The following is a 25585-nucleotide window of genomic DNA, read 5'->3' on the forward strand; positions in this document are numbered from 1 at the left end:
TGTGTAGGAGCCTGAAGGTCTACACTGTGACAATCACACCGACCCTTGGCCCCAATCACTGCCTCTACAAGGAAAAAGGCAGTGCCACCAAACTGTCAAGCTTTATTGTTCCTCTGCTCTGTCTACTTCCTGCTGCCCCAGGAGCCCGGCTGGCTGGGACTCTGAGCCCAGGTCCTGGGCCTCCCTTGCCCTTCCCAGCACATGCTGGAGCTCAGCTCGGGCCCGACACAAGCCCTTGGCCTCCTGCACGTGGAAGAGATAGAATGCACCCGCCCCCAGCACCAGTCCTACACTGGGGGTCCAGAGCAGTACAGCAACTTCCCTGATCTCTCCTCCAGCCGCCAGGGCACACAGCAACGCCAGGAGAAGAAGCCCTAGACCAATCACGTAGCCAGCGATGGTGGCCCACCAGCGACCTTGAGCCATGCCCTGGTCCAGTTCTGTCCAGGCCTCCCGTAGCACACTGATCAGCGGAGACCTCTCTGCTGGTCCTAGAACAAAGCGGGACAGTGGGGAGGGAGAGTGAGGGTCTGAGGGAGGGATGGGGCTGCCCCATGGGGAAGGGCCAAGGAAAAGGATGGGGCTGACTCACCATGGGTAGGGCTGGGGTTGTGCTGGGGGGGGCTGTGTCTCACACACAGAGTAGCCATCAGCGCCTCATGATCGGAGAGGGGGCTGCCGCTGTGAGGCTCGTGGCCTGTAGTAGTTCTGAGAGTCTTACAGAAGATGTATAGCCCAGACACCGCCTAGAAAAAGAGCCAGAGAGAAATTTCTGAGAGCGCCTTTCCCAGAGAACCAGTTCCTGGCTATCCCATTCTCCAGCCGCCACTGATAAAGACTAGACTAGTTGGACAAAGAATCAGCATAGGCTGATATGCCATGAAGAGAGACAGAGGCTGAAGGCACATTGCAGGGAGACATCTGACCTTATAAAGCACGTAGTCAATACGGATACCCAAGGGGAACTGCTCTAGCTCCTGCCGGTTGACGTAGCAGTTCTGCGGTACCATCGTACAGCCTTCTTCAGGGCCCTAGGTGAAGAGTGGGCTTGAATGAGGATGCAGGGGGAAGGAGGAGGGAGAGAGGCTGAGGGTGTAGGTGGGGAAATAATCAGGCAGGTCCTCACCTTGAAGTCCCGAGTCTCCAGATAGGCATCCTGCAGTCCCGTCCACTCCTTCAGCAGGCGGAAGCCCAGGTCCTTTGGGTGCAAGTTGAGGTCCCCACACAATAGAACCACATCAGCTTTCTTGGACGTGTGGCTGGGGGAACCAAGATGGTAAGGCAGGAACTCTTCCCTCACCAGCTCTGCCCTAAAAGTGGGGCCTTAGCCACCCTCAGTTCCTGGACCCCATCCCACTTCCCCTGTCAAGCCCAGGCTCACACACTGGATGAACTGGGCCAGTTCCCAAGCTTGGGCCACACGATGTGCTAGGTAGATGTCCTTCTGTCTATTGTACTCGGCATGGAGCTGAACAAGATAGAGGAGATAATTGCAGATGAGACTGAGGGTCCCAAGGGCAGGAGTAAATCAAGCTTGCATCTGTCACTTGGCACGCTGCTTGGTAAAATATGTGTGAACCTTGCCTACTGGCCTTGGGAGATCCTGCTGCCACGCCTCACCCCAAGGCAGCCAGGCTAAAGGAGGAGTCCCATCTTCTCCCTCCCAGGACCAGGCCGCCTGTCCCAGCCTTAAGCACTGCCGCCCTCACTCACATGGGTCACGTAGGCGTTGAGCACCAATCCACCCAGACGGAGCACCAGCAGCCCCACGGCCTTCCCACAGAACCAGTCACCGTGGTGGATCTGTAGGCAGGAGGGGGCGGGAACTCAGGGCACTGCTACCCTCTTTCTGCCCATACCCTGCAGCCCTAGGAAGGCCACTTCCTTTACCATGTGTTAGGGGGCGGCGGGGTGGGGAAGGGAGGTGGAAGAGGTCAGAGGTCAGGCTCACCATGTAGGGGTAGCCATTGAGGGTGAAGACGTGCTGGGTGAATTCCTGGATTGGGTGTTTGGAGAAGACACAGAGACCACTGCCAATGATGCCACTGAAAAGCCAAGTCCTAGTCAAGAGCCACAAAAGCAGGCAGAGAAATACCCAGCCCCCTCCCCCTCCCTCGTCTCCCAGCTCTTATCAGCTACTGTTTCTCCCTCTGCTGCTGGTACCACCCCAGATCAAAGCTCAAAGAGACGGCATTTACGTGGGCGGACAGGATGGCCTGCTGATAAATCTGATGAGCTGAAGAGCTAGATCTTCCTCATTCCACCTTCTCCTGCTCCCACACTCAGAAGAGAGGGCGCTGGGGCAGAGGGAGGCGGGCGCAGGAAGCACGGGGGCCTGGCTGGCAGGGCCCAGGGCCCCCAGCTCTGAGATCGGGCTTCGGGGCCAGTGGGCTTCTCACCTCCTGAAGTAGTGTGCTGCTGGGTAGGCGGGGAGCAGCTTCTGCCTCAGGTACTGGAAGTCCTGCTCGCTCCACACCTGAGGGGAGGGGTGACGATACCTGCCGGTCCTTCCCCCAGGGCGGGAGCCCCCGCCCGCGCCCCAGCCGCCCCCACTCCCGCCGGGCTTCCGCACCAGCTCCGCGCGGCCCCACCTCCTCCAGGAGAGCTAGGTCGAAGCTCTCCCTGTTCAGAAAGTCTCCCAGGCGCTTGACGCGGTCGGCCCGGTGCTTGCTCAGGTAGGGAATGCCCCTGAGGACGAAAAGCGCAGGGGAGGTGACGGCTGGGGCCAGGCGCGGGCCCCGGAGGCAGGGGTTGCCCCGCACCCCGAGGGTGTAGGGCAGGGGAGCGCCGTGGGCTGGCTGTGCGAAAGGCCTCCTGCCTCTGGCGAGGCGGACGGCGGCCCCAGACCCGGGTCGGCGGGCGCACTCACCAGCAGTTGAGGTTAAAGACCTTCAGTCGCAGGGAGAAGTTGGGCTTCATGGCAGGGACGCTCGGCGGCGCGGGACGGCTCGGCCTCCGCAGCGACGGTCGCGTTGGGGACAGCGGCGGGCGGGCGGCCTTCCCCGCGGGGAACCGCGCACAGGTGCTCGCCCTACTCCCGCTCTCCCGGGAAGGCCGCGGCCCCGAAGTGCCCGCGCCCGGGGACTGACTCCCGCGTTACCCGGGCAACCGGCCGGCTGGCCCCAACCTGGCTGCGCGGCAACCCGGAAAGGCGATCTGCGGTGAAATCAGGCGCTGACTGGAGGCGACTACCGCGCTGGAGGACCCTGGGCTTGGGGTCCCAGAGAAGGTCCGTGGATGGGGGGGGCGGCGGCGGCGAACCACGCTGACGCACGCTAGGCGTGGGGTCCCTGTTCCTTTTCTCCGAAGCTCGTCGCTGGTGGCGGCCGCCCGCGCGCCCTCTCCAGCCTCTCGAACGCCTCAACAGCAACAGGCACGAAGTTGAAGAAAGGCCGGACCTTCGCCGACCGCCCCGCCCCCGGCCCCCTCCTTCCGGCGAGCGGCGGGGGCGGGGCCGCGCGGTTGCCCTGGCGACGCGCTATGTTTGTGAGCCGAGGAGTCCTTGCGCGCAGCCATGGCGAGCAGCTCGCAGACGCCGCCCGAGCAGCCGCTGCAGGTGAAGGTGGTGGGGCTCTTCAAAAGCTCCAGCTTTCAAATTGCGAAGAGCGCCGCTGAGGTAACCGCGAAGAAACCACAAGGGCGGGAAGGCCCGTCCCGCTTCCGAGTCGTGCGCCTCCTGGTGGCGGGGGTCGAGGTTCAGGGAGGGGATGTCCCGGCCGGGGTGGGCTGTCTCTGGATGGATATCTGCGTGCAGAGGGCGAGGGCCGGTCCAGGCGGGAGTTACACTTCGAGAAGGGCTACCTTTAAAGAGAGATCCGAGCGAAGGAATCGTTCAGAACCTTTTTGGGAATAACACACATTTTATCCCACGTTAATTTTTTTTTTTTTTGCGGCACGCGGGCCTTCCTACGTTAATTTTTAACTGAAATTATAGATTTTAAAATTTTGTGAAAAAAATGTTACCATATAACTAGCTGTTGTTTTTACAAACTCCTTTCCCAAGTGATTTTTGAAAACTATTCATTCGGGGAGGGTTTTTGTTGTTTTTCTTTAAAGTTTCTATAGCAGTCACTGCATTCCAGTTGAATTAGGTGCTTATGGGATTTCTTAACAAATGACCCACAAGTGCTTTGGAGACTACAGACATTTCTTTGTAAACATGCAGAACAATGTAAAATGAAAAACACTTAAGTAACTGGAAGAATTAGGCCAGGTCAGTAATGCCGCAGCATTCCTACAACCCGAATGCAGGAGAAATGTAGAAGTGTATAAAATGTTGAAATGTAAAATTCAGCACTTCTTTGGGGTTTGCTCCAGAAATGCTGTTGTAAGATTATGCCAAGCTTCTCTCCTTCAAAACCCCAATAGGCTCCAGGACAATGCCTTATTCATGTCTGTACCTCCCAAAGTACCCAGCTGGATACTTGAAACAAAATGTTCCCAAATAGAATTAATCTTAAGAAATTCCTAACTTCTTACCTGCTCCAAGTCCACAGAGTTACAGTCTGAATTTAAATCAAGTCAGGAAATAGTGACTAATTTGTGAAATAGGTAAAGTTTACATTAAGATGAAGAGAACAAGTGATAAGAAGTCTGTGAAAATGATACATGAATCCTTAAAAGAAGTAGAAATTATGGACTGTGTTAGCTGGGCTGATAGGATCAGCAAAGTTATATGGCTCAAATTGTATTTAATAAGTGTGAGGGATTTTTTTTCTCTTGTTTTTCTTAGCTCCTTTTCTGAAGGCATATGTTTTCTCCACACTGTAGAGAAGACGTTGGCATATTTTTTTTCTGTAAAGTCCACATATAAAATTATTAGGCCTTTGGAACCATAGGTTCTCAGTCATGACTACTCAACTCTGTCCTTGTGCAAAAGCAGCCACAGACAGTATGTAAATGAATGGTGGTTTTCCAATAAAACTTTTATTATGGACACTGAAATTGGACTTGCATATAATTTCACAGGACATGAAATGATTCTTCTTGTGATTCTTTTTCAACTGTTTAAAAATCTAAAAATTATTCTTAGTTCTCAAGTCTTACCAAAACAGGCAGTGGTCCAGCTTTGGCCTGCTGGCCACAGTTTGCCAACCCCTGTTGCAGAGGACACTAAGTCAAGCAAACAATGTCTTTATTATATTAATAATGTTAACTTTCACTTTCTTAAGTTTTGCCTACCATAGCTCTATTTGAATATGAAAATATATGAATGTAAATTCAGTTAGTTCTATGTTAATAAAGGATCCTTGAATATATTTCCAACATGATCACTTGTGAGCAATCCCTGATGCCTAATTAACTGAAAGATTTAGATTTATAAAGAGTATTACATAATGTAGTCCCTTCTGGAACAAATTATGAAGAAAGCATGATTAAGTATGCTTAATTTGAAAACTATTGGGCTTATTAGTTATTCCAGATGGTCCCTCAGAAACAGCAGTCATCCTGTACGACTGCCTCAGACAGAGCACAGACGCTGGAATTGAGAAAAAGGACACATCAGCTGTTGGTTGGGTACAGCAGACTAAGAAGGAAATGGCCAGATTGCTGTTGCCCTCTTCTGCTACCCCTGGTCCCAAAGCAGGGTACACTCACATCCTGGCTTTCTCCCCCTTGGACTGTCCACCCTGGATGAAGCACGCCAAGTCAGTGTCCCCTTAGACCACAACAGAAGTGGCCAGATGACACTTTTCCCTGGTTGGTCCATTTACTTCTCAGACTTGCTCAGAAAGGTGATGCCTAACTGTTACTGCCTCAACTGTCTTCCCTTGCTTTAGGAGGAGGCAAAGTGTAACATAACAGGAACCAAAACTTTTTTTTTTGACAGATGTTGTTAACCAGTAAGAATTTTCTCTGATTCATATAGACAAAACAAAATACATTAAGTCAATACATGCTCAATGTCTAGACCAAAACACATTTAATATTTACTTCTCTTTTTCCCAAGGGGTATAACCACGACAATATCCTTTTGGTCATTCTCCATATGTCAGTGAATTAAAGCAATAACATTTATTTTAGTTAAAAGTATCCATAGAGGGGCTTCCCTGGTGGCGCAGTGGTTGAGAGTCCGCCTGCTGATGCAGGGGACACGGGTTTGTGCCCCGGTCCAGGAGGATCCCACATGCCGCGGAGCGGCTGGGCCCGTGAGCCATGGCCGCTGAGCCTGCGCGTCCAGAGCTTGTGCTCCGCAATGGGAGAGGCCACAACAATAAGAGGCCCGTGTACCGCCAAAAAAAAAAAAAAAAAAAAAGTATCCATAGATCCACTGAGGTTTAGTAAGAGTTTAATTTAGGGAAAAACTGGTCCTAAAAGAACATGGCAGGTCACAAAACTATTGGCATAAACTCACTTGTACACTTGTTTATGCAGTTGCTATGTGTGGATGGTCCACTATGTACCAAATACTGAGGCCAGTGGGAAACTAAGACATAGTCTTTGCCCTCAAGGAGCTTATTCTCTTCAGATGAGAGAACAATTAGTATGGACTGGGGAGGGACTTACTGGAGGTAAGCACAGGGGCCTCTGGGAGCTGGCAAGGGGTATCTAAGCCAGACTGTGGCTTGGGTGTATGTTGCATAAAACTTCCTAAAGACCCCATAAAAACTGGGGGGAATGATTTCTACTTTAAAAGAGAACTTACTCTAAAATAATTATTCTATTTTGAAACCTAGAGTCTGAAGAGTAATTATCCATCCAAATTTGAAGACCCTATAATAGTTCCTGTTCAAGAATTTGCATGGGATCAATATCTACAGGAGAAAAAAAGGGTAAAGGACATTTGGGGTGTGGGAAATGAGCCAAGTTTTGCCTGATTTATTTACATATGCATTGGTTTGGAAAAACTGAAACAGTAATTTTGATACAACTAGATTTTATTTCTCTAAATTACGTACTTTTCCTAAATTATTTCAGTCATTTTACCCAGCTGATTTTAAGAAAGAGTCAAACATTTACAGGATTTTCTTTTGGAAAGCATGTGATAAAGGTAAGTTTTAAACTCTCAGTGCTGCTATTTACTCCTGCCAATGGCTACCCCTCTTTCCCGGCATATCACTTACTCATACTTCCTGTGACACCCGGGCACTCAGGTTACTGTGGCCTGGCACTCTTTTTGGCCCTAACTCTGGAAGGTTTCAGTGGTGTCCAGCACAGATATAGCAGGGGAGCATGTAGGGTTGCCTAGGGGAGCTCTGATGGTAGGCGCCAACTTCCCACAGGGTAGCCGTGTCCTAATGGATGCTTCCTTCTCTGCATTCTCCCCTCTAACCGTACCCTTGGAGAACTCCAGACCCTAAGGCTGGCAGAGCTTATCCAGGGATGGCAGATTGGTTTCCTCTTGGGTGCCATCCCTGATTAACTGGTAGTGCTGCCTGGAACATGTGGCATCCTGGCTCAGATACAGCTCACGTTGGGGGGCAGACTAGAATGGGTACGCCTCCTGCTTGTCACCCTTGGCCTAGTCCTGTGGAGAGTCCCAGTCCTGGCTTCCCTGCCCAACCGCATCTCTCAGTGGCTGAGGAGATCCCATTTCCCCTGACCAGAGCACTTTTGGTTGTCCTGTGCTAGATTGCATAAGGATGTCCTGTGATTTACCACGCAGATGGTGCTGCTTTACTTCACTCTCTGCTCAGTCACATGAACGGTGCAAGACTGAGTCAGGAATACCGTATGTTAAGTCTCATACCATTTTCACAGCCACAGTACATTTTCATTATATAATTCAAACAGAACCATAACAAACACTTAACCTATGGTGCTTATTATATGCCAGGCACTATTCTAATGACTTCTATAAATATTAACTCTAATCATTACAACAACTAGGGTGACCAGTGGTCCTGGTTTGCCTGGATCTGAGGGGTTTGCTGGAATGCACGAATTTCAATGCTAAAGCTGGGACGGTCCTAGGCAAATTCAGACAGTTGGGCACCCTAACGTAAAACAATATGTTTTTCTTCATTTTTATCATCAAACTTCCTAAACTGCCTATCGTATCGTGCTCTCCACCTACAGGAGAGCCATGATTTCATGCTTCGTGGTTTGCACCCACTCCTCTTCCGTATTCCCACCATACTCTGAAACACTGGTGTGGATTCCATTCTGCAGTTTCTGACCCTTGTCAGCCTGAGTTGCTAACCTTGAGCTGTTTTGTGTTCTCTTCCTTCTGCTTTTCTCATGGGGCCTGAATGAGGCTTCCTAGGTCATCAATGCTGCTGCTTCCCACATATCCTTAACTCCTGTCTTTCTTTTCTTCCTTCCCCCTCCTTCATCTCCTGGATACTTGCCACTTTAACCTCTTCTTCCTCTTCAGGCCAGCTTTTTGTTCTCCTTTCACATAAGCATTGTCTTATGTTATACATAGTGCTTCTTAGCACATTTGAGGTTAGTTTGCACTGGCCTCAGTGCCTCAGTATAATGTAATGCCAACCATGAGGGATGGCTTCAGAGCCTTTGGGAAGGCCCTTTTTCCCCCTCCAAAAAAAGGCAACATCATACATCTTAGTGCTGGAAAGCCCTAGAAAACGTCGGGTCCAGCCTGCTATCTTGAGGCAGGCGATGAGGGCTCCTCATGTATAGAAGACGCCCAGACAAGGCACGTAATTTTCAGCCTCCGAATAAAGTGTACCTGCTACTGCATTTCTCCTACCAGGCTAGCTAAAATATCCACAATTAAACTTTCCCTCCCCTTTTTAAAGTTTTGTGTCCTGATGAGTTTCAACATTCCAGGGAGTACTGACCCATAGGCTCAGCGATTGACAGTTCAGCATGAACAAGTTTAGGAAGTGAGGAATCTGAAGCGAGCTCCTCCTGAGAGAAGAGCGGGGAATGGAGCACGCTGGCAGCTGAAGGCAAACCGTTCCCCAAACCGGCGTTTCTCCAAGTGCGGTCTCCAGACCAGCCGCAGCAGCAGCGTCCCATGGGATGTTGTTAGAAATGCAGATTCTCAGGCCCCACCCCAGAATCAGAAACTTGGGGTGGGGCTCAGGAAACTAATTCTGACTGCCCACTAAAATTGGAGAACAGCTGTCCCAGATGATGCGTGGCTTTGCCAGGACTGGCATCGGGTAATAATAAACCAGATCTACTCAGAGGCCACATTATTCAGTGGCCACACACTGAGGGTTAGGAGGTTGGCTGGCAGTGCTGTATGGATAAAAACACCAATGCACTTCATTCTTAGGGGCTTAGGGCTTAAAAGTGTTAAGGAGGGACTTCCCTGATAGTCCAGTGGTTAAGACTCTGCACTTCCACTGCAGGGGGCACAGGTTTGATGCCTGGTCGGGGAACTAAGATCCCACATGCTGCGTAACCAAAAAATAAATAAATAAATTACTTGAGTTTAAAAAAAAAAAAATTGTTATGGAAGGTGAGTTCTCTTCCTCACGGCCCCTGGTGTGCCCCACAAACTGCTGCTGGCCCTCAGGAGGCATTTCCTCACCTGGTCTGATTTCCCTCCATCAAAAAAGCGTTCTTTCCATCCTTCCCATTGAAAACCATGTCTTATTTAGGACCCCTAACCAACTATGCCTACAGTAAAATGTGCTTCAGAAATGAAGCTAAAAGATTGCATTTTGTTTTCAAATTAATATAACAAGTATGCTATGCACACAGACTTTTATTACCAGATTACCATCTGTTTTCTAAGATCGTACCATTTTAAAGATCACTGTTAGGTCATTCTTTGATTTCAACACCATCAGAGTCTTGAAAATGTTCTTAAATTCCCTTTGAGAGCAAAATTCTGAAAGACGGCAAAAAATATATTTTAAAGATTCAGTCCTAGGGTTGATTCAAGCTCTGGCTTGTGGGTTTAGCTAAGTTCCCCCCCATCCCTACCCCCAACCCCCACTACATTTTTTTGGTCCTTTTCCTTTACAGGAACTTAAGAAAGAAATCTGGGAATATTCTTCCTATGTGATGTGTTTTATTAACGATCAGCTCCTGGGTGATGCACTTGATCTTCAGAAATGGGCCCACAAAGTGTGGGATATAGTTGACTTTAAGCCTCCTGCACTTTACGAAGCACTTACTATGGATTATTCTGCCAAATTCTTAAGAGACACGAAGGCAAGTTGCACTAATTTTTTAAAGGAAAATAGTGGAATCTTTGAGCATTTACATTGATTGACCATTAATTACTGATAACCTAGCAAAGGGAATATAAAAGAGTAAGAGACTAGGTTAAGTTCTCAATGACCTTATGATCCAGTTGCAAAGGATTCATGGCAGGGTTTGGCTTGGTGGTGTGTAAAGCAAGCCTATCTCACAGCAGGCAGATGGCATGGGGAGAAGATCATCCCTGTTCAAACATTTCTACTCCCAGCTAGAAGCGTATATGCATTAATTATCATCTATTTAAAAATATTAAGACCTTCCCCCTCAGAGAAGGTCAAGCCTATCCTTCATTCACCTTTAGCATGAAATATTTTAATTAATACTTTCTAACACCTAAGTGACAGCTACTGCACTAGAGAATGGCAAGTTTGAGAAGGTGATGTTTTAAAGCATGACACATAGTTGTCAAGAGCAGGACTAGACAAGCTATGGCACTGGGGAGGTTTCCAATGGCAGAGGACAGCTAGGAAGCGTGAGGTCCAGAGAGCAAGAGACAGCCATCAGGGTGGAATGGCAATAGAGGTAAAAGTATGTAATTTTGCTCAGAAACCTTTTAGCCAACAGCTACCACATGCTGAAAATTATTTCACGCCCATGGTGGCCTGTGCCTACATAAAGACCCAGTGCTAGGATCTGAGTTGTGCAAAGGCAAAGACCTTGTCTCGTTCACCCTTGTTCAACCACTGACTTGAACAGAATCTGAAACACTGGAGGTGCTCAGTGAATATTTTGTTGAATAAACAATGCACTTGGAAAATGCTTGAAACTCTAGGGTGTGGGGAGGAAGTTAACATTCATAGCAGTTCATTCCCAAAGGGTCAGGAGTCTAGAAGTACATGGTGTACTCTGGGAATGGCAGGGGACAGCAGGGAGGCCAGAATTAGTGGGAAACGACACTGGGAAAATGAGAATCAGTCAGGATTCTTGGTGCCAACAGTACCAAGCTGTTCTCACTAACTTGAGGAGAAAAAGTATGTATTAAAAGGATGTTAGGGGGGCTTCCCTGGTGGCTCAGTGGTTGAGAGTCCGCCTGCCGATGCAGGGAACACAGGTTCGTGCCCCAGTCTGGGAAGATCCCACATGCTGCGGAGCAGCTGGGCCCGTGAGCCATGGCCGCTGAGCCTGCATGTCCAGAGCCTGTGCTCCGCAACGGGAGAGGCCACAACAGTGAGAGGCCCACATACTGCAAAAAAAAAAAAAAAAAAAAAAAAGGATGTTGGTAACCTCACAATTGACAGGAAAGCTGGAGAACCAGCTTTGGAAAGCAGGCAGGAACCAAGGGAGACCTGGCAGCAGGAAAACATGGCCAGAGTCATGCCCCAGGAATATGCAGCCAGGATGCTGCCATGGGTGCCCAATGGCCCTAATGCTGCCTTCACCGAGCATAACTTCTCAGCTCTCCTTGGGTCTTCGTCACTTCCTAGACATCTAAGGCCCCAGGCAGGAGCACCTGACTAGTTGAGCCCAGGTTATATCCCCACACCCTGGCTCACACATAGCGGGGAAAGAGAGGAGGTTCTCCGGAGGCTGGTGCAACCTTGTGAGGAGTTTCTCAAATAGGAAAGGTGCTTAGATGTTTAAAAAAAACAAACAACAAACAAACCCCAAAACCAGATCCACTAGAGAAAGGTTGAACTTACTGTCCACTCTTAACCAGTTAGTTAGATTTCATCCAGAAGGAAGTAAGCCAACAGAACTTTTCATCAAGAGTATGACAACATCTTCTTTGGTGTTTCGGAAAAAATTTTAGGGCTGTGACCAAACAGGGTACAGTGGGGAAAGCTTGGTGGCAGGGCGGCCATTTGGAAATCTGCTATAATAGTGTGAGCTAGAAATAATGACAGCCTGAATTAATTAGTGGCAGTAAGGAGAGAAGATCCAGATTCCGGAGAAAATCCTTGGATTTTTTTGCACAGAGGCTAGATTTTTTGTTCTGAGTAAAACCCAGGGACTTGTTTACTTCTGGTTTGGAACGATATAGTAGACAATTAGGTTTGGCTGATAGGTGACATTATCTTGTGTCACAGTCACTCTCTTTTCATTAGAATTTTTAGAATTATCTACTCTTAACAACCACATAAAGATAATATATTGATGCCCAGGGAAGTTTAATGATGTCTGAATGTACTCACTCACTTCAGAAATCAATTATGACTTGCAATATGTCCTTTTTCCTCCTAAACCTATGAAGTTTACTATACTATGCCTCTTATTCTAAAGTTATAATATTCTTTTATAATTAAGAACTTGTAGTACAGAAGCTTAGAGGCACAAACAATTAATTATAATAAGTATGGATGTAATACTTCATTCCTGGATGCCAGATATTACAATACTATTTCAGTCTTTTAATTTAAAAAAAAGCTTAGAGCGACATAAAATAATGATAGTGATACAACTAAAAGTGATTTCATTTATGCCTCCTAGATTCTTAAGAAATAGGGCAGGGCAAATTATGTACTTGTTAAATCAGGCAGCATTTTTATATATGAGAATGGTGCCTAAGAGTTGAAATGTATTCCATTAGATGTGTTCTGCTCCTTAAATGAATGCTACTGTGATGGACAACAGTGTTTTCACTTTGATGCCTCTTTGTAGGGCTAGACAAGGGCTCACAAATGTTAGTTGTCTCTACCACAAAGTATGTCAATTGAAAACAAGAGCTGGGGGTATCTGGGAGTATGAGGTCATGAATGAAATAACTCAAAAGCACATCATCCTCTCTTTCCTACCCCTGGTATGGTACCTCCTATTCATATAGTGGCCTTATTTTCCTGCTCAGAAAGACTATGGCCTGGCTCTGCTCAGCTAATCTGTGCAGTCTCTGAAAATCCAGAACACACAGTAACCAAATCCACGGGCTCATGTTGGATCTTTTCCCAGAATTACTCAGGAAAGAAAAGAATTCGCAGTCTGCTGCTTTTTCCAGAGGGAATGACCAGTGTTCCTTTCCACACCCAGTTTGTGATGCAGTGGATATATAGGCCATGTGCTGTCAGTCTTGTGTGATAGGTTAATGTGATTCAGAGCTTTACCACTTAAGGGTTTTAAAAAGCATGTTATTTAGGTAGTAAAATTTTGGTATAATGAAACAAACATCCTTAAGTCATTCTTTTAATTTTGCTGTTACATTATCTACTGTTAATGCTGTCAATCATCTTGTCACTGAAAACATTATTCTATTATATTTTTGGTCATTTCTAAAACTTTCTGCTAAAACACTGACCTGCATTACCTTCTTCTCTCTAATTTTAATAGCATGATTTTGTGTTCTTGGACATTTCTATTGATTTTTATCCAATCGGAAGATTGATTTTTGAGGTAAGAGGTTTTTGGTTGTTGTTTTTTAATAAGTTGGGGGGAGTGAGAATCTCTCAAAATGTTAAGTTTTTAATCTATGAAACCTTTTCTCTTTATTTTTAGCTGTATTGTGATGCATGTCCCAAAACATGTAAAAATTTTCAGATCCTGTGCACAGGAAAAGCAGGGTTTTCCCAAAGTGGCATCAGGCTACATTACACAGGTTCCATTTTTCATCGAGTGGTACGGAATGGTTGGATACAAGGAGGAGGTGAGTTTAAAAGCTTAAATACAACTTAGTTGCAACATTAAATCAAAATGTCCAAACTTTTGTTTATCTGCCTTTGTGAAATTCATACAGAATTAGATATATTTAATATTAGATGTTACATATATATTTAAAGGATGTTTTATATGGCCAAATGATGAATTAAGATATTCATACTTTTTTTAAAAATTCCCTGATTTTTAAAATAAACAAATCTAAAGTGTGTCACCAGAAATATTCCAGGTTAAAAAGTAATACAAGCAAGTAGGATAGAGCAGAAGCAAGAAGAACTACAATCCTGCAGCCTGTGGAACGAAAACCACATTCACAGAAAGATAGACAAGATGAAAAGGCAGAGGACTATGTACCAGATGAAGGAACAAGATAAAACCCCAGAAAAACAACTAAATGAAGTGGAGATAGGCAACCTTCCAGAAAAAGAATTCAGAATAATGATAGTTAAGATGATCCAGGACCTCAGAAAAAGAATGGAGGCAAAGATCGAGAAGGTGAAAGAAATGTTTAACAAAGACCTGACCTAGAAGAATTAAAGAACAAACAAACAGAGATGAACAATACAGTAACTGAAATAAAAAATACACTAGAAGGAATCAGTAGAAGAATAACTGAGGCAGAAGAACAGGTAAGTGACCTGGAAGACAGAATGCTGGAATTCACTGCCGTGAAACAGAATAAAGAAAAAAGAATGAAAAGAAATGAAGACCAAGAGACCTCTGGGACAACATTAAATGCAACAACATTCACATTATAGGGGGTCCCAGAAGGAGAAGAGAGAGAGAAAGGACCTGAGAAAATATGTGAAGAGATTATAGTCGAAAACTTCAGTAACATGGGAAAGAAAATAGCCACCCAAGTCCAGGAAGTACAGAGAGTCCCAGGTAGAATAAACCCAAGGAGAAACATGCCAAGACACATAGTAATCGAATTGACAAAAATTAAAGACAAAGAAAAATTATTAAAAGCAACAAGGGAAAAACGACAACATACAAGGGAACTCCCATAAGGTTAACAGCTGATTTCTCAGCAGAAACTCTATGAACCAGAAGGGAGTGGCATGATATATTTAAAGTGATGAAAGGGAAGAATCTACAACAAGATTACTCTACACCGGCAAAGATCTCATTCAGATTTGATGGAGAAATCAAAAGCTTTACAGACAAGCAAAAGTTAAGAGAATTCAGCACCACCAAACCAGCTCTACAACAAATGCTAAAGGAACTTCTCTAAGTAGGAAACACAAGAGAAGAAAAGGACCTACAAAAACAAACCCAAAACAATTAAGAAAACAGTAACAGGAACATACATATTGATAATTACCTTAAATGTGAATGGATTAAATGCTCCAACCAAAAGACACAGGCTTGCTGAATGGATACAAAAACAAGACCTGTATATACGCTGTCTACAAGAGACCCACTTCAGACCTAGGGACATATACAGATTGAAAGTGAGGGGATGGAAAAAGATATTCCATGCAAATGGAAATCAAAAGAAAGCTGGAGTAGAAATACTCGTATCAGATAAAATACACTTTAAAATAAAGAATGTTACAAGAGACAAAGAAGGACACTACATAATGATCAAGGGATCAATCCAAGAAGATACAACAATTATAAATGTATATGCACCCAACATAGGAACACCTCAATATATAAGGCAAATGCTAACAGCTTTAAAAGAGGAAATCAACAGTGAAACAATAATAGTGGGGGACTTTAATACCTCACTTACAGCAATGGACAGATCATCCAGACAGAAAATTAATAAGGAAACACAAGCTTTAAATGACAAAATACACCAGATAGATTTAATTGATATTTATAGGACATTCCATCCGAAAACAGCACATTACACTTTCTTCTCAAGTGCACACGGAACATTCTCTATGATAGATCACATCTTGGGTCACAAATCAAGCCTCAGTAACTTTGAGAAAATTGAAATCGTATCAAGCATCTTTTCCAACCACAACACTATAAGATTAGAAATCAGTTTCAGGGAAAAAAATGTAAAAAACACAAACACATGGAGGCTAAACAATACATTACTAAATAACCAAGAGATCATTGAAGAAATCAAAGAGGAAATCAAAAAATACCTAGAGACAAATGACAATGAAAACATGATGATCCAAAACCTATGGGATGCAGCAAAAGCAGTTCTAAGACAGAAGTTTATAGCGATGCAATCCTACCTCAAGAAACAAGAAAAATCTCAAATAAACAATCTAACCTTACACCTAAAGGAACCTGAGAAAGAACAACAAACAAAAGCCAAAGTTAGTAGAAGGAAAGAAATCATAAAGATCAGAGCAGAAATAAATGAAATAGAAACAAAGAAAACAATAGCAAAGATCAATAAAACTAAAAGCTGGTTGAGAAGATAAACAAAATTGATACACCTTTAGCCAGACTCATCAAGAAAAAGAGGGAGAGGACTCAAATCAGTAAAATTAGAAATGAAAAAGGAGAAGTTACAATGGACACCACAGAAATACAAAGCATCATAAGAGACTACTACAAGCAACTCTATGCCAATAAAATGGACAACCTGGAAGGAATGGACAAATTCTTAGAAAAGTATACCCTTCCAAGACTGAACCAGGAAGAAATAGAAAATACAAACAGACCAATCACAAGTAATTAAATTGAACCTGTGATTAAAAATCTTCCAAAAAACAAAAGTCCAGGACCAGATGGCATCACAGGTGAATTCTATCAAACATTTAGAGAAGAGCTAACACCCATCCTTCTCAAACTTTTCCAAAAAACAGCAGAGGAAGGAACACTCCCAAACTCATTCTACAAGGCCACCATCACCCTGATACCAAAACCAGACAAAGATACTACAAAAAAAGAAAATTACAGAATAATATCACTGATAAATACAGATGCAAAACTCCTCAGCAAAATACTAGCACACAGAATCCAACAACACATTAAAAGGATCATACACCATGATAAAGTGGGATTTACCTCAGGGATGCAAGGATTCTTCAATATATGCAAATCAATCAATGTAATACACCATATTAACAAATTGAAGAATAAAAACCATATGATCATCTCAATAGATGCAGAAAAAGCTTTTGTCAAAATTCAGCACACATTTATGATAAAAACTCTCCAGAAAGTGGGCATAGAGGGAACCTACCTCAACGTAATAAAGGCCATATATGACAAACCCACAGCAAACATCATTCTCAATGGTGAAAAACTGAAAGCATTTCCTCTAAGATTAGGAACAAGACAAGGATGTCCACTCTCACCACTATTATTCAGCATAGTTTTGGAAGTCCAGCTACGGCAATCAGAGAAGAAAAAGAAATAAAAGGAATACAAATTGGAAAAGAAGAAGTAAAACTGTCACTGTTTGCAGATGACATTATACTATACATAGAGAATCCTAAAGATGCCACCAGAAAACTACTAGAGCTATTCAGTGAATTTGGTAAATTTGCAGGATACAAAATTAATGCACAGAAATCTCTTGCATTCCTATACACTAACAATGAAAGATCAGAAGGAGAAATTGAGGAAACAATCCCATTCACCATTGCAACAAGAAGAATAAAATACCGAGGAATAAACCTACCTAAGGAGGTAAAAGACCTGTACTCAGAAAACTGTAAGACAGTAATGAAAGAAATCAAAGATGACACAAACAGATGGAGAGATATACCATGCTCTAGGATTGGAAGAATCAATATTGTGAAAATGACTATACTACACAAAGCAATCTACATATTCAATGCAATCCCTGTCAAATTACCAATGGCATTTTTTACAGAACTAGAACAAAAAAGCTTAAAATTTGTATGGAAACACAAAAGACCCCAAATAGCCAAAGCAATCTTGAGGAAAAAAAAAAACGGAGCTGGAGGGATCAGACTCCCTGACTTCAGACTATACTACAAAGCTACAGTAATCAAGACAATATGGTACTGGCACAAAAACAGAAATATAGATCAATGGAACAGGATAGAAAGCCCAGAGATAAACCCACACACCTATGGTCAACTGATCTATGACAAAAGAGGCAAGGATATACAATGGAGAAAAGACAGTGTCTTCAATAAGTGGTGCTGGGAAAACTGGACAGCTACATGTAAAAGAATGAAATTAGAACACTCCCTAACACCATACACAAAAATAAACTCCAAATGGATTACAGACTGAAATGTAAGACCGGACACTACAAAACTCTTAGAGGAAAACATAGGAAGAACACTCTGACATAAATCACAGCAAGATCTTTTTTGATCCACTTCCTAGAGTAATGGAAATAAAAACAAAAATAAACAAGTGGGACCTAATGAAACTTCAAAGCTTCTGCACAGCAAAGGAAACCATAAACAAGACGAAAAGACAACCCTCAGAATGGGAGAAAATATTTGCAAATGAATCAACGGACAAAGAATTAATCTCCAAAATATATAAACAGCTCATGCAGCTCAATATTAAAAAAACAAACAACCCAGTCAAAAAATGGGCAGAATACCTAAATAGACATTTTTCCAAAGAGGACATACAAATGGCCAAGAGGCACATGAAAAGCTGCTCAACATCACTAATTATTAGAGAAATGCAAATCAAAACTGCAATGAGGTATCACCTCACACTGGTTAGAATGGGAATCATCAGAAGATCTACAAACAACAAATGCTGGAGAGGGTGTGGAGAAAAGGGAACCCTCTTGCACTGTTGGTGGGAAATGTAAATTGATACAGCCACTATGGAGAACAGTATGGAGGTTCCTTAAAAAACTAAAAATAGAATTACCATATGACCCAGCAATCCACTACTGGGCATATACCCAGAAAAAACCATAATTCAAAAAGACACATACACACCCCAGTGTTCACTGCAGCACCATTTCCAATAGCCAGGTCATGGAAGCAACCTAAATGCCCATCGACAGATGAATGGATAAAGATGTGGTGCATATATACAATGGAATATTACTCAGCCATAAAAAGGAACGAAATTTGGTCATTTGTAGAGACATGGATGGACCTAGAGACTGTCATACAGAGTGACGTCAGAAAGCGAAAAAGAAATATCGTATATTAAGCCATAGAATCTAGAAAAATGGCACAGATGAACAGTTTGCAAGGCAGAAATAGAGACACAGATGTAGAGAACAAATGTATCGACACCAAGGAGGGGAAAACAGGGAGGCGGGGGTTGTGGTGGGATGAATTGGGAGATTGGGATTGATATATATGCACTAATATGTATAAAATAGATAACTAATAAGAACCTGCTGTATTAAAAAAAAATTCAAAAATTAAGAAAAAAGGATAACATTTTTTTAACCAAAAGATAATTTTAAATGCTCACCTAAAAAAAGGTGTATGTAGAAAATACAGTGCTTTTAAGAAACATACTAAAGGTGGGAATTTGAAAACAGAATGAAAGAAAAACAGCTTATTTCTCACCAAAGATGTTACATTGTTACAACTGCAGTAAGATCTAAAGCATTTTGGTCTGCATCTTTGCTTTCCATTCAGGTCAGTCCTTTGGCTTTACACAGACTAGGTGCCTGATTAGCAGCACAAAATTCAATTTTGGAGGCTTTTTAGGAGCTATCCCATAGGGAGCAATCAGGCAGCAATTTAAAATTAATTGGCTTAGTGTGGAAGGCGATTTGCTTGAACTTGATGAAATATGCAGGGGCTTAAATTAATAATGTTTCATTATTTTTCTATAATCTGGAACATTCTGAGGCTGATAAGGAGGAAAATGTAGATTTAATCCAAGTATCTTGTATGTAAATCAACTGTTTTTTCCTCAGTTTCTCTAAAATAAGATATCACCAATACTGTTTTCTCACCTTATTATTTTTCACTTTATATAGTATTCATCTTCATATGTCAATATACATAAACACATAAAATGTTCAGGGTCTGCCTAATTTTTCATCATAGTGCTATGCCAATTTAATTAATTTCCCATTGGTGAGCATTTAGACTGTTCTCCATTTTTTGTTAGTATAAAACAATCCTCAAGAGGGCCCATATCGGGACTTCCCTGGTTGCGCAGTGGTTAAGAATCTGCCTGCCAATGCGGGGGACATGGGTTTGAGCCCTGGTCCGGGAAGATGCCACATGATGCGGAGCAACTAAGCCTGCCCCCACAACTACTGAGCCTGTGCTCTAGAGCCCGCGAGACACAACTACTGAGCCCGCGCACCACAACTACTGAAGCCCACGTGCCTAGAGCCTGTGCTTTGCAACAAGAGAAGCCACTGCAATGAGAAGCCCGTGCACCGCAGCGAAGAGTAGCCCCTGCTCACCACAGCTAGAGAGAGGCCCGAAGCCCGAAGAGTAGCCCCTGCTCACCACAGCTAGAGAAAGCCCGAAGCAGCAACGAAGACCCAACGCAGCCAAAAAAAAAAATTAATTAAAATAAATAATTAAAAAAAAAAGGGCCCATATCAGTGTCTCCTGATACTTAGTTCAGTGTTGACTCTGATGTGTTGGGCTTCCGGAGGCTGTGTTCTTCTTTGTTTTGCTTTTGGCTAGACCTCCCCTCACCGCTGTGAGCCCCAGAGCAAAGTTTGGGAAAAGTAGGCCATGTTACTTGTCTATTTATTTGAAGTAAAATTTCCAAATAGTAAGTGTATAGGTCTCAGGTCATGGTTTCAGATCACAAGGCAGGGATGTTTAAGGACAGTTTGGAAAAGAAATTCTGGTTACTAAATTCAAATCCAAACTGATACATACAAGTTGTACCATGCTGGATAAGGCACTTGTCATCTCTGAATAAGTTTCTTAATCATAATTATAATATCACAGGTTGTGGTGAGGATTCAATGACATGGTATATTGAAAGTGCCAAGCTTTTTAAGTATTCTCTTCCTTCAGATGTCAGATTCCCACAGGGCTGTGAGTAGAATTTCGGAGTACAGGAGCTAAGTGTGGTTTGGTGTTGTGCCTTAGGATGCTTCCAGGCACTATTGCTCGCCCTTTGGGACCAACAGGCCCCACACAGCCGTCCTTCTCCCCCCAAGCCCATCTCATCTTCTGACCTCTCCCTCTTGCTCACTCTGCTCCACACATTAGGCTCCTTGCTGTTCCTTAGCACATCAAGCATATGTGTGCCCTGAGGTCTTTTGTCATTTCTTTTGCCTGAGATATCTACACCCAGCTATTCCTCCATGTATGCCCTTGCATCGACCCCTGATCTGTTTCTGATTTTTGCTGAGTTTATCTCAGCAGGGACTACATGACCACCCTATTCAAAAACTGCCACCTTCCTCTTCATATACCTCTCCTCACCCCCTTCTCTGCTACTCTCCTATCCCCTTACCCAGCTTTATTTTTCTTCCTAGCACTTTTCACCACTGGACATACTATTAATATTTCTTTGTTAACTGATTTATTGTCTGTTTCTTTTCACTAGAATATAAGTTCCATGTGGGCAGAGATTTTTATCTATTTTGTTCAATGTTATATCCTCAGGTTGGAGAACAGTGCCTGGCATATAGTAGATGCTTTTTAAGAATTTGTTAAAAGAATGAATGAATGAATGGATAGTTAAACAGGAAATATATATTCTGTTCATTTCTGAAGTATGAAGTTAATGAAGATACCAAGTTATGAAGCCACTTTGGCAGTTATTAAGCCTCTTTGTGGCTCCCATAGCCCTACTGCCTTTAGAAGGATCTCTTGAGATATAGTTTAATACATTTTATCATCATCATGGTCATCAGAATGATGGTAAAGATGATAATGAGAGGATACATTCCATAAGTGTGTGATGCTGCACAATAATAATGGCCACTAATGAAGGAGCATGACACTCTGCCAGGCACCACACCATGTGCTCTCCCTACATGACTGCCTTTAACCCTCAGAACTACTTGGGAGGCACTTCCCATTATCCCTGTCTATATAGATGAGGAAACGGTTTTGGAAAAGGTAACCAACATCAAGATTGAAATCAAAATCATCTGACTTTGAAGTTTACTTTTAACCACTATTCTGCGTTGCTGAATTTGTTGCCAGAAGTATAGAAATATTAGATATCCAAAGCTGAATTCAAGGGGGTGGGTTATGGACACAAAAAATATTAAATACTGATTGAAATGGTGTCAATATAAAATATTCACCTGGGAGATCTAAAGCAAAGGGCAAGAGTAATGGCAGGTGTTAGAGACAGAGGGCAAGGGAGTGTCACTGGTATTTACATAAGTTGGCAAGGGAGGGGAATCACCTGGGCAGATTTGCCTGAGCTGAAGGAACTGGTGCTAGAGGACATTCAAGTTCCACACATCTGGATTTAGCCTGGGGCTACTGCAGCAGGCTCCTGAGAATAGCCATAGGCTGGGGGTGAGTGGGAGGGTGGGGGCAGAAGTATCAGGCAGAGTAGTTGGAGACTTAAGGTTTATCAGTTAACTTCTGAACCAGCTTTATGAATAGTATAATTTAAATGCTATATGCCCCTGTCCTGCATAAATTCTCTCCCCATGCTTGCATCAGATTTCTTTAAAATAGCACAGACTCTTTTATTATAAAGTACTCATATTGAGTTTAAATGGCACAGTCCTTCAACAGTTATTTATTGCGCACTATTCAAGGAGGGTGGTCTACAGAGCTGAAGGAAGTAAAGGGGGTGATGGGGAAAACACAGACCTCAGAGACCTCTAGTTTCATTAAAGCTAGCTTTGCTTCCCTGGTAGCTGTGAATTGATAAAATAACTTGTGCATGAAGGATTTTTATAGTAGGATCATTGCCTAAGCCAAAATATGCATATAATGCATATCACGTGAAACAAGTCCTATAAATATCATTTTTTAAAAACCTCATTATATTACGAAGGAACTTCTTTTCTAAAATACCAGATACATGAGTTATATCACCATAGGGCAAGGAATAAAAATTTGAACATTAATTCTTTTTAGAGTATCTATTTTTATTCTTGCGTTAAAAAGACCTTACTGTTCCTACTTCATCCTCTCAGCTTAATCTTTCCATTTTTCTGAAAAGCAAGATGTATCATGGAATAACTTGTGAAATAAGCAGAATTTATATGAACACACACTCTTTAAATCGTGACCACAATTATAATTTAATACTTCATCATTTCAAAGGTTTTGCATTAAATTTAACTTATTTCAGAGTTATGAGGGAAAAAAATGGGATCATAAATGTAAAACTACTTACAAAATACAAGTGAAATCATTATAGAAATATTTTCATGGTATAGATATTAAACAATTAGGTAACTTACTCTAGTTATTGTTATAAGTGGAATCATAAAGCATTCTTTCCCTGCCATTACTGTATTTTCTTTTTTAGTCTCAGAATGTTAATGTTTATTTATTGCTGTTTCTCAGATATAGTTGCTGGAAAAGGAGATGGTGGAGAGTCAATTTATGGACCAACATTTGAAGGTATGTATCTTTAAATTTTGTCAGTCACATTTTAATTGATTATTCAAATTTAACAGGACTGGATGATTTCACAACCCCAAATTAGATAGTGTTTGGGGTAATATACTACAAGTACACATACTAAAAGTGGGAATTTAAAATAGGGTAGGTGGGAAGGCATCCCAGTCCAGTTCAGTACAGCTTTGTACATAAAATTTTTCACTTGCCTAATTATGTTATTTCTTTAGGATAAGTTTCTAGAATTAGGATTGTAGGGGTAGAAGGGAATTTATATTTTTAAGCCTTGTACTTTGCCATGCTCACACTTAGAATTGGTACCTTGATAATCATCCTACTAAGACTGCTGTTGGGGATTCTGGAAAGATGATAGTGGTGGTGGCATAGTTCTTTAATTTTTTGAAATCCCAACATAAATACAGACCAAAAAAATTAGATAGGAAAACTAAAGACCCATGGATAACACAACAAAACTAGGTGACAAGGTATCTACATGAATTCCAAATATAAACAGGTAAGGACAAACTACCAACAGCCACAAAATCTGCATGGTATCAGCATGTATGTGAGAGAAAGCAGGGCATCTGACAGAGCTGAGTATATAGAACTCCACAATGGCAATAGCAGTTGAGTGCATGGAGCCCCTCATAAGGCTTGAGGAGGCTGGAGCAGTCTAACCTCTGCGAACTCTCAAAACCGATCTGAAAGGCCTCTCTTTCAGGAAGGAAGAAGTGCTGGGAATGGAATAAAAATTATGCAGGTATCGGGACAACAGTGATAAAGAGGGAAAGGCAACAGAGTCAGGAAATCTCAGAAAGCAAGTTGCCACACAGCTGAACAACACATGAAAATAGCAGAAGAGGGAACTTTGTGAAGTTAGGAAAACTACCTTCCTTCTAAAGCCACACCTACTTCTAAACATTGAGGAATACTAATTTTACATAAAACTAAAGTTGCATTAAAAAGCAGCAGAAATTTTCATGATTATTTAAGAAAAAAAAAAAAAAAGAGCACAGTAACATCACTACAGATAATGAAAGTACCCTAGAAAGAAGGCTCACAGAACAGAGCAAAACTGTAACAATTTCAAAACGAGCTAAAAGACATGAAGACAATGATATAAGACAGGAAAGAACTCATAAATCAAAATGAGGAAGCTTTAGACATGAGGTTACAGAACTAGAGAAAAGAATTAACAATAAAAGAAAATTTCAGAAATGAACAAATAAGAAGGAACACAAGACCAAATAGGCAGTCCAGTGGTTAAGACTCTGCCCTTCCAATGCTGGGGGCATGGGTTCAATCCTCGGTTAAGGAACTAAGATCCTACATGCTATGTGGCATAGCCCAAAAATAAAAAAATAAGAGAAGTAGAAGGTAGAAGAAGGAAATTTTTTTTAAACCAAAAAGAGATGAAGAAAGCTAAAAAGGATTTACAAGAAAGTGATAAATACTAAAGGTAGAAAGAGAAGATCCAGCATACAGATGATAAGTATTCCTAAGGAATTAAACCAATGGAAGGGAACGGAACAAACACTAAGAATTATAATTAAAGAAAACTTTCCTGAAATAAAAAAGGATTTGATATTCTATATTTTGTTTTGGGTGGTGATTACACAACTATACCCAACTGTCAAAATGCATCAAAGTGAACATCTAAGACATATGCATTTTACTGCATGTTTATACCTCAAGTAAAAATATCTGCTTAAAAACTTGAAACTACTTACTGAAAGAACACACAGGTACCAGACAATACTGAACCAGAACAACCAACACCAGACATATTTTACTAACGTTATTAGATATTAAAGAAAAAGAAGAAAATTCTTTGGGCAGGTAGTGAGTCACAGCAAGTGATTTATAAGGGGAAGAAAAGTACATTATCATCATACTCTTATGCCAGAAGAAGATACAGTAATATATTTAGGATGCTCAAGGAAATGAAAAGTAAACTGGGGACTTTGTATCCAGTCAAACTGAATTTGAATTATAAAGGGCACACAGAGTTATCAACATGTAAAACTTTAGGGAATAGTGTTGTCATGAGTCCTTCCTGAGGAATCAGTGACTGTAGCATGCGTTTCATTCAGCCAAATTACAAGAGGGACCCTGAAAGAAGAACTGGTGGTGAGCATTAATCATATAGTTACTTATAAAGCTAAAATTTAATGAGGATTAAAAGGGTGAGAGTATGGTATACAATGACAATATGCTTAGTCTAACAATTTATTTTAAATGAAAGAAATGGGGAGAATATATGCAGAATTTTAAACTATTTTCAGTAAATTTTACTGGTGATGGTATTATTAATATTATTTTGAGATTGTTATATATATAATGTAGGAAAAAACAAGTAAGTAATTACGGGAATTTCTAATTTCATCATTTCCTGTGTCCTTGAGAACTGGAATCTTCAATGTGGAAGAAAGGAGATACAGATGAAATACGACAGAGGTTAATAAGTAAAATATTCC

General features: G+C 42.4%; 2 protein-coding genes across 2 annotated transcripts in view; one reads left to right on the forward strand and one right to left on the reverse strand.

The window, feature by feature from the left end:
• Positions 1-100: 100 nt before the first annotated feature.
• Positions 101-3494, reverse strand: SMPD2 (sphingomyelin phosphodiesterase 2). The gene is made up of 10 exons (XM_082856029.1): positions 2870-3494; positions 2592-2688; positions 2400-2476; positions 1952-2045; positions 1714-1803; positions 1386-1468; positions 1127-1259; positions 927-1031; positions 593-746; positions 101-491 (listed from the first exon to the last, which is right to left on the reverse strand). Exons 1-10 carry the CDS (start codon positions 2917-2919, stop codon positions 103-105), a joined length of 1272 nt encoding a protein of 423 aa, XP_082712155.1. The 5' UTR covers positions 2920-3494; the 3' UTR covers positions 101-102.
• PPIL6 (peptidylprolyl isomerase like 6) overlaps positions 3472-25585 on the forward strand; it is a gene marked incomplete at its 3' end in the record, with an annotated part of 32217 nt that continues 10103 nt past the window's right edge. The window contains exons 1-6 of the mRNA XM_082856031.1: positions 3472-3616; positions 6678-6773; positions 9886-10074; positions 13381-13443; positions 13546-13693; positions 23055-23111. Of these exons, the coding sequence (XP_082712157.1) occupies positions 3515-3616; positions 6678-6773; positions 9886-10074; positions 13381-13443; positions 13546-13693; positions 23055-23111 (655 nt within the window). The 5' untranslated portion in view covers positions 3472-3514. The remainder of the gene's footprint in view (positions 3617-6677; positions 6774-9885; positions 10075-13380; positions 13444-13545; positions 13694-23054; positions 23112-25585) is intronic.

This window comes from Leucopleurus acutus (genome assembly GCF_964270905.1).
Source record: "Leucopleurus acutus genome assembly, chromosome: 15".
In the NCBI taxonomy this organism is placed as follows: domain Eukaryota; kingdom Metazoa; phylum Chordata; class Mammalia; order Artiodactyla; family Delphinidae; genus Leucopleurus; species Leucopleurus acutus.